This window comes from Centruroides sculpturatus, unplaced genomic scaffold (assembly GCF_000671375.1).
Source record: "Centruroides sculpturatus isolate CEXI.00-Female unplaced genomic scaffold, Cexi_2.0 scaffold1247, whole genome shotgun sequence".
In the NCBI taxonomy this organism is placed as follows: domain Eukaryota; kingdom Metazoa; phylum Arthropoda; class Arachnida; order Scorpiones; family Buthidae; genus Centruroides; species Centruroides sculpturatus.
This window is the reverse complement of record NW_019385520.1, coordinates 192,677-201,963: the sequence shown is the minus strand read 5'-3', so window position 1 is coordinate 201,963 and position 9,287 is coordinate 192,677. Positions and strand designations below refer to the sequence as shown.

At 33.2% G+C, this 9,287-nt stretch overlaps 1 protein-coding gene across 1 annotated transcript; it reads left to right on the top strand.

The window, feature by feature from the left end:
• Window positions 1–3,025: 3,025 nt before the first annotated feature.
• On the top strand, window positions 3,026–9,153 carry LOC111639766 (patched domain-containing protein 3-like). Its single transcript, XM_023385704.1, has 3 exons — window positions 3,026–3,713; window positions 3,787–4,101; window positions 7,943–9,153. Exons 1-3 carry the CDS (start codon window positions 3,026–3,028, stop codon window positions 9,151–9,153), a joined length of 2,214 nt encoding a protein of 737 aa, XP_023241472.1.
• Window positions 9,154–9,287: the final 134 nt, after the last annotated feature.

Sequence of the window (9,287 nt, the reverse complement as noted above, 5' to 3'; positions counted from 1 at the left end):
ATAGCGCCACGATATATAAAAATATTAGTATATTCTTGTTCCTCATCATCTGGCCTCCCCAATTTTTTCCGGTTAAACTAATAATGTCCTTGTTGAAATGGCCTCGATACTGTCTACACGGCAAGAAAAGTTTTAAAAAAGCAATTTCTTCTTTGTTTACTGGCCGTAGCAATTGAAATCCTTTTCGCTGGTGCTAAAAACCTTATTCAGATTTCTGTAAGAGAATTGACAAATAGCTACTCTTCTACTCTTCTGTTATACATCAATGACTTTATTCTTTGATAATATATTGTTTTGTACGCGGTTCTGAAAACTGTAATGATAGGAATTACATGCTTACTTCTCTTGCAAGTATGAATTAGGCTGTCTTTACTTTGAGATGTTCAGGAGTTAACTATATCTGATTCTACATTTTGTATTGTCTTCTATGCACAACGTTTTATGCATTGATTTACTCATAATACGTAATAAGATAACGATAAAACGTTTCTGTGGATATATATGCATGTACCGGTACATGTACAGTACGTATGTGTGTGCATGTACAGTATATACGTGTTACTGAGCGTGTAATCTTTCGAAGAAACTAGTTAATATTTGCATTCTGCTTATAAAAATACAAAAGTATATACATCTCTAATCTTGTCACTGATGTAAGAACGTTTTTCATATTTTAATTATTTTATATCAATAACTAGCTCTACCGGCCACGCGTTACTTTGGCTCGAAATGTATCTATTGTAAGATGGCCGACTCGAGGGAAATAGGGGACTTGAAACCCACTTCACGTCACCTGTGTAAGGTAGCCGTCTCATAAGTGGGAGACATTAATCCCGCGTCAGGATGAACCTAAGGGAAGGTTGTATGTGAGCTGTGACGGAGGAGGCAAATGATGGCAAGTGTTTTACACAAGAAAGCCGTTTATTTGTTAACATTTATGCTTACATCAACAGTCCTTCACTAGGGTTCTTTTCGTCGAAGATGCGGAGAGGCGAGGACTTCTGCGTCTGTCGGGCCCCGGGGCGGACGAGATGAGGTCGCTGAGCTAGGCGGACGATCGGAAGGAGGAAGCGGTGAAGTCCAAAGTTCTTGGCGACGACACACCACAATTTAAATCACAACCTTTCGTGGACTACGGAGGAGAGCCCCTCTGACCTCGGATTTCGGATTTTTATATTTTATATTCGGACTTCCCATTGGCCCTTCATCCCCTTTCTCGCTTCCCGATTGGTCTCTCTTTTGTTTCGGGATAAACTGAGATCGCCTCAGGTCACGGGAAAGGTCCGATTCCAAGTGTCTGCTCGACGCCGTTCTGTCGATTGTTGACAAAATTGCAAGACTCGCGCTCATAATTTAGCTCCGTTACTCGCGATTTCTGTCATCTGGGTACTCGAACGATCATATGCAATGATTTATCTCTCTTAAATCTTTCCCTCTTTTCGCAAATTGTTTCCCTAGATTGATTGTTTATGAGCGCTGGGGTCAAAGTTCTACCTGCATATGACCACTTGTCTCCGACTTATAACTTTTCACTCTGACATGGTTAGTTCGCTTAACACGTGTTCGAGTCATCCGAGACTCGTTGTCTACATTTTGTGCCACGTTGTTTAGATTAAGAGATTTTTCTCCCCCTCTCATTTTTAATCTATCGTTATTATTTAAACATAGGAATATCGCGATTTACATAATTCCAGACATCGGTTGGGTCCACACACTATTATAAATGTATAACACTCCCCGAGGGAAGGAATTTCGAAAAATCCTTTCTTAGTGTACATTCTTTTGACGTGTCCTATTAAAACACAATCAAAAATGAAAAAAAAAATTCCATCTAAAATAGTATAATAAAAGCCGAGTTCTTCACTGTAAGACTTAATTTTGTCCCTCTCCCCGCGGGGAGAATTTCGACAGTTATATAAAGTAAAAACATGCGCGTATTCGAATGCAATGTTGTATCAAAATTTGAAAGCAATAGGTTAAGAAGTTTCGGAGATTTACGATTTTGAACATACGAATACAGTAGAGCGTCGATTATCCGAAAGTCAATCATCCGAAACGACAATTATCCGAAAGAATTCCAGTCGACAAACTTAAATTTTCGTCAGTGCTGTAGCGCTGCAATCTTTGGCTATGTCTTGGGCTACTCAAATATTTTACGTTTTTGATACTAAATTAACTTCTGAAGTATAATTTTTATTGTTTTTATATTTTTCAATATATTTATTTTGTTCATACAAAATAAAAACAATAGTCTTCGTTAGGCTTAACACCGACGAAAATTCAACGCGAAGCGACACGCAACGGAGAAAAATGTCAAGATGGGAAAAATTAATATAATTTTTCGTACATAATCGGTTATCCGAAACATCGATCTTCCAAGCAACATCAGTCCCCAATTGATTCGGATAATCGACGCTCTACTATATTTACATTTTTATTTATATAGATTACAAATATCTAACTAAATATACCTTAAGAATTTTTAAAGGTTTTTAACCTTAAGAAAATTGTTAACTAGAAAGGTATTTTAATGGATTTTAGAAAAATTTTATTTTTCTACTACACCTGATATTGAAAAAAATGTTTATTGTTTGTTAATTTCAGATAAGTAATGAAAAGTAAAACTAAACTTCCATAACTGGTCAGATTTCTCTTCATTTTTTCAGAAAACTTTGCTTATCGTTCTCCTAAGACACATTCAAATTGCAAAATGAAATTGGATTGCGTAAGAAGAATTTTCTGCCTTATTTTTAAAAAATTAGGAAAAACGGTTGGACAGCATCCATATTACTTTATAGTTTCACCGATTATTCTGTCAATTACTCTCTCCATATTTGTCAGAACATTAACTACCAGTAAGACCTTTAAGGATATAATAACTGCCAATACAGGAAATCTTTTTACAGTAAAGAAATTCCTAGACAATACATTTTCATATAACTCATCTCAATTTTCTGATCAGCTAAGAACTATTGATTTACCAAACACTCTGGCAATATACCTGTTGAAAAAAAACGAAGGAAACATGTTTGAAAAAAATATACTTTCAGAAGTGAAATTGGTCGACGAAATCATAGAGAATGTAACATTAGAAATAGACGAAAAGACAATACAATATACAGATCTCTGCACACGTATACACAAAAAGTGCTTTAAAAATCCTATTATCGAAGTAATATCAGAAGTGGGAATTGATTCCATACTACAAAAAAGAAAAAAGCTAAAGTATCCTGTGGATATAGATCTCTTGTCTTTCACTTATAAAGCCTATTTTCTTAATTTAGGAGGTGTTTCTGAAGATAATCAAAATTTCGTTGATAAAGTAAATGCTGTTATGTTATTATATGCAACTGATGATAAAAATCAAGTAAAAAACAAATTATTTAAAAAATGGTCAGCTCAAGTTTATGACACAATTCAAAAATATAATTTTTCGTATATCAAAGCTGTTGGAAATTCTGCTCCAATGATGGAACAAGAGTTTCGAAAAGAATTTGATAGAACTAAACCTAAAATTGGAGGTTTAGTCGCAATTATGATTGTACTTTCGATATTTCTCAATATGAGCAATAGCTGGGTGAAAAGTAAACCTCTTCTTGGTGTAGCAAGTGTAATCAACGCTGGCCTGGCTGTATCGTCGTCTTTTGGATTAATGGCTGCGTCGGGTGTTGAATTCACTTACTGGAATGCTACGATACCATTCTTAGTTCTTGGTAAGTAAATCAACATCGCTGCAATGTACGTAAGCGATAACGATGATATATTAAAATTTTGCATATATTTCAGTTACCGAGATAGATGATGCTTTCGTATTAATAGCATGTTGGAGAATCTCTGATCCCAAATATGCAGTTGAAAAACGCATGGAAGTAACATATGGAGAAGCAGGAGTTTCCATCACTTTGACTTCACTAACTAATTTCATTTCCTACTGCATCGGGATGATGGCTCCTTTTCCCTTCATTCGAATATTCAGTTATTATACTGCAACTTGTGTCGCTTTGAATTTTGTATATCAGATAACGTTTTTCGGAGGATGCTTGGCTATGAGTGGATATAGAGAAGAGCGGAATCTTCGTTCTAGAAAATTTGTTAGATGTGGTAAGTTGGAATTCTTTTATAACGAAAGATAACTTTTCATTAAATTAATTACTTTATGTTTGATATAAAAGATGATGTTTGAGTGATACTTTTAGATTACAGAGATATTTGTTATCTGAATTTTTTGTTACATAAATGTAGTTTAGATAGTTGATATGCTTGTATCTGAAGTAGACATAGAATGTTAATGTTCTTATGGTGTTTTGCATTATACTGAACTACAAAAATTGTAATTAATATAAAATTTATATTTTATCGCGCATTGATTCTGCTGGATAAAAATGTTTGTCGCTAGGAGATGTGTATTCTAAAAAGTAACATATGGGATGAGTTAACCAAATAACTTGAATAAATTTGGTATATTTTAGTAGACAGAGTTTGTCACATGAGGTTTTTCTCAGTTATGAGACATACTAGCAATGCCCACATGACGAGCAAAAGCACACACTCTTAAAAATCACAGGAAAAACGGAAGAAGTTGCATAGAATTTCATGATGCAGAATATGTACAGTACAAAGAAATATATTTTTGCAGTCGATTTTCGTTTTCTTTTTCATTTCATTTATTATATTGATATTGCTTTTTACATTGAGCTCGAGAAGTTTCGTTTCTCGATGTAGATATCTAGATTATTTTTGAACATCCCATTTATACATTACCTCACATTAATGGAAATGTACAAAATAACAATCATACGTACGTTACCGTTAGGAATGTTGGTATAATATAAATCATAATATGTCCGAAACATGATAAAATGTTAACAATACAGAGAATAAACCAGGGCTGTGGAGTCGCGTGAAAATCTACGGACTCCAACTCCGACTCTGACACCGACTCCGACTTTTCCCTACCAACCCGACTCCGACCAGGGGCGGACTTGTTACCGAAAGACCCGGAAATTTTGATGTCATCACGTGACCCCAAAATAAAAGATCCAATAAATAGAGTTCTAATAAAGATAGAACGTAGAAACATTTTATTTCAAAGCTAAAAGACTCCTCTAAGTAATATATAAATATGTATTTGATAATTTTTACCATTCGGCTGTTATATATAACAGAGGAACAAAGTGTAACGCTCGGTCAAAAAATGATCCCTCCTAAATTTTTACATTTTTGGACTGAGAACACCTTGAAATTTCGAGTTAATTAAGTTAAAGATTCGAGGTTTTTCCTATATGTGTGGATGTTAGACTGTGTGGGGGGCATGAATTCTTTCACCTGTTTGAAGCCTTCTGTGGTCAGAGTAGTCAGAATACGAGTCGGATGGTTTAACACAGGAGTTAGTTATTTAAGTCAAAGTGGTTAAACTAAATCGTGTCCCCATATACATTCTAACATCTTAAGCTACAACATCTTAACGGGTTCTACTGTACTATTATAAAATGACAAAAAAGCTTACTTTGAGGGTAGAGACGAGTTTTATTTTATGTTTTTTAATTTTGAACGCTAATAACAAGTAAAATATTCATTAAGACATATGACACATGACCCCTTTTATGTCTTCACCCTGTCGACCTTTAATTAAGAACCAAAATTTAATAGTATTAATATGCCCCTTTATACGCAAGCTACAGTGCCACATTTCGTTTCTTAAACTTTGCCCATTGTGAGATATTGTTTAATATCTCAGAACAGAAAATAAAAAAATTAAATTAATTAGACGCCAACACACACACACAACTTTTCCCCTTTTATTGACTTTTTTGAGGGCTTCGGGAGGTTTCCAAACGTGTATATTGGCAAAAAAAAAATTATGGAGGGTCAAATTTCACACGATTCCAATACTTTTCCGTTCTATATACATAACAAGTTGGTAATTAAAAATGAGTCGGAGTCGGCGGATTTTTTGACCACTCTGACTCCGACCCCGACTCCGGCTAAAACGCCAAAACTCCACGACTCCGACTCCGACTTCGACTCCACAGACCTGGAATAAACAAATAAGTGAAAGCATGGTGGTGAATACCTAAAAATGGTATTATCCAATTTGTAGATATTTATTGAGATTTGGCTTTATAATTTTTTAAACAGATTAAAAATATATTAAAACAGCGTATACAAATAAAAACAGAATAGTCACAATGCATATGTCTTACAGTTTCAGCAATTGTCGAACAATGAACTTTCAAAATTATGACACTTACGGCATTTTTTGCTTTGAAATGGTTAACAGGTTTCTCTTACTAAAGATAAAACCATTTTTCGATCTACTAGAAAGCTTTGAAACATATAAATGAAGACTATAATTACTTACAAACTTTTCACACTAGTTATGCTGCAATGAAATTTTTTTTGTTATTTTCCTCTTTAATTAAAATGATTACTGTGTTTTTCGATGTATTCCTCTATTTAAGTGTTAAAAAATTTTAATTAAAGTTCTATCTGCGGGTATGAAACATGTTTCTCTGCCATTCCAACAGTGATGTCTACATAAATTTAGTAACAAATTTTTTAATAGGACCTTTACAAAAACGTGATTTGTTTTGCTATAGTGTCCAACANTTATTTCGAGTGTAGAATGCATAGATAAAGGAATATGATGTCTGGCCATGAAAAAACCAAAGACACTCAGTTTAGAAAAGGAATAACAACATTTAATAATATAAAATAAAAAAAATCAGTCTACAAACAGATTATTCCAACATTAAATCTATCTTAACTATCTTGTTCTTAATATGAGAGATATGAGAAAAAGAGTTTATAAACGCTATTATATTACCTCTGTAATAACTTGACTTTTCCCAATTCTGTTTGGTGGGAGGAAGTTTCAATCCTTGGTAGTATGACACACATTCATAATAAGAGGATATTGGATGATGTGCAATGTGCAATGTGCACGGAGTGTGGCGCATATCCTGTATTTATACCATTTTTCTCCTCCAATAGGGATTAAGAATTAATATCATCTGACTGGGTGTCATGGTGAATCTTTTTGGTTTAGTCAGCCCTTTAGTCACGGGAGAAAAAATCTTTCTCAGGAACTGACTATCATCACAGGATACATTTGTTCCTTGTTTTCTTTGATTTATAGCTTTGATAAAAATTTATCGAAATATTATATTTAATTTTTAAATAATTTTCTATGTAATTTTTAGAATATTTTTATATATAATATGTAGTCCAAAAAGTAGCCATTGCGCCAAATGATATTTTTTCACCGATCTATAAAAAGGGTACCAAATTTGGCACCAATAGCCAAATCTTGAAACTCTGGAAGAAATGTTAAATAAAGCTAGAGTTGGGACTCAACGATTATAGACCAAAATTCGAAAAAAAAGAAAAGAAAGGCCAAAGGATAAAAAGTAGTCAGAAAGGTTAAATAGACCTATTATACAAGTATTGACCCTTAATTTTCCAAACTTTATCTTTTGTCCTTTCTTTCCTTTGCTAGAATTGGGGTCTATAAATATTGAGTCACAACTCCAGCTTTATTTAATGTAGCTTCACAAATATCTAAGTATTTGAAAATATTTCTTTTCCACTCAAAAATAAAATATGTATAAAGGTTTACGGCTCTGTGTAACTTCTTTTCGAGTTTATGCCGTTGAAATAAATAAAAACATTTGTCGGTGTTGTTTACACATTTATTAGGCAGCATTGAAACTTTCCTTGCGAAGATGCAAGTTGGACACCCCTGTTCTACAGTTAACACAGAATCGGCCTAAATCACCCACAAATGTAAAGAATTTTACCTAGAAACATCAGCTTGAACCGAAATCTCTTAGTCTACTACCTATTGAAAATTTAGAAAATAGTATAATAAATTTTATATAAAATTTCTGAAAATTACAGTATGTTTTGGTTCATATATAAATTTCAAACTTTTTCATTTTAGAACAATATGATGAACATAACCAGAGTAATAACTACAAAGAAGAAGAATTTACTATGGCACATTTTAGAGATTCATTAGGAAAGATAATTTCCAATCCAGTAGTAAAGATAAGTATTATTATAATTTACATTATTAACTTATCATTCGGAATATGGAGCTTATTTTATATGGAACATGGCGTTAAGTATGAACAATTATTTGCAAAAGACTCTCTAATTACAGAAAGCTACAGAATTGTTCATAAGTACTTTAGACGTTATTCCTATCCGTTTCACATTATTATTAATGAAACGTTGGATTACTCGGATATAAAGGTACAACAATCCATAGAAACTTTGTTGAAAAAATTCGAGAAACATCCAAATATAGCTGGAGAAGATTACACAGTATCGTGGTTGAAATTCTATAAAGAATTTCAGAGAAGTCCCGTAGCAAAATTTTCATTACAAGGCTACAATATGTCAAAAAAGCAGGACTTTATCGATGGACTTCTCGATGTGTTCTTTAATATCCGAGCTGCTCAATCACTGTCTAATGACGTCGTCTTTAACAGCAACAAAACTGACATCCTATACAGTAGATTTTTTATTATGGGAAAAAACTTGAATTCTTCTCACACAGAAAGGGATACATTAAGAGATTTATGGAAATTTGCTAAAAATTTCGAAATTTCTGTTCTTGTGCATTGTGTTTTGTCTGGTCTTATAGAGCAAGGGATCATCATTGGAGAAATGATTCAACAATTATTTTGGATTACTGCTATACTGATAACATCAGTTTTTCTTTTGTTTGTACCGAATTTATTAGTCGCAATTACTGTTGCAATATCTGTCGTAACTGCAATGGTAGAAACATTAGGTTATATGTCGATTTGGGGAGTCAACATGGATATTATATCAATGATGAGTCTTATTCTGTGTGTTGGATTTAGCGTGAATTATCCTGCTCATATTTCGTATGCTTATGTCATGTCACAATGCAAAACACCAAACGAAAAACTAAAAGATTCTCTGTATCGTATTGGTTTTCCAATATTTCAAGGATCATTGACCACGGGAATAGGAATATTGATTTTATATTCTGATGTATATTTTCTTTGCACATTTGCGAAAATTGTTATACTTGTTGCTATAGAAACGGCTTTTCATGCTTTGCTTTTTATTCCTGTTATTCTTTCTATCATTTATGCTATTTTCAATACATGTATTTGATTAATTTGTTGTCAAGTAGGAAATTTTCCTCTCACACTTATTTTTAAAAATTGTAGAACAACAGGTTAAAAGTTCTTTATTTGTCTATCGTGGTGGTTGTAGTAGAATTACTTTCTCTAATGATAAGTAGCATA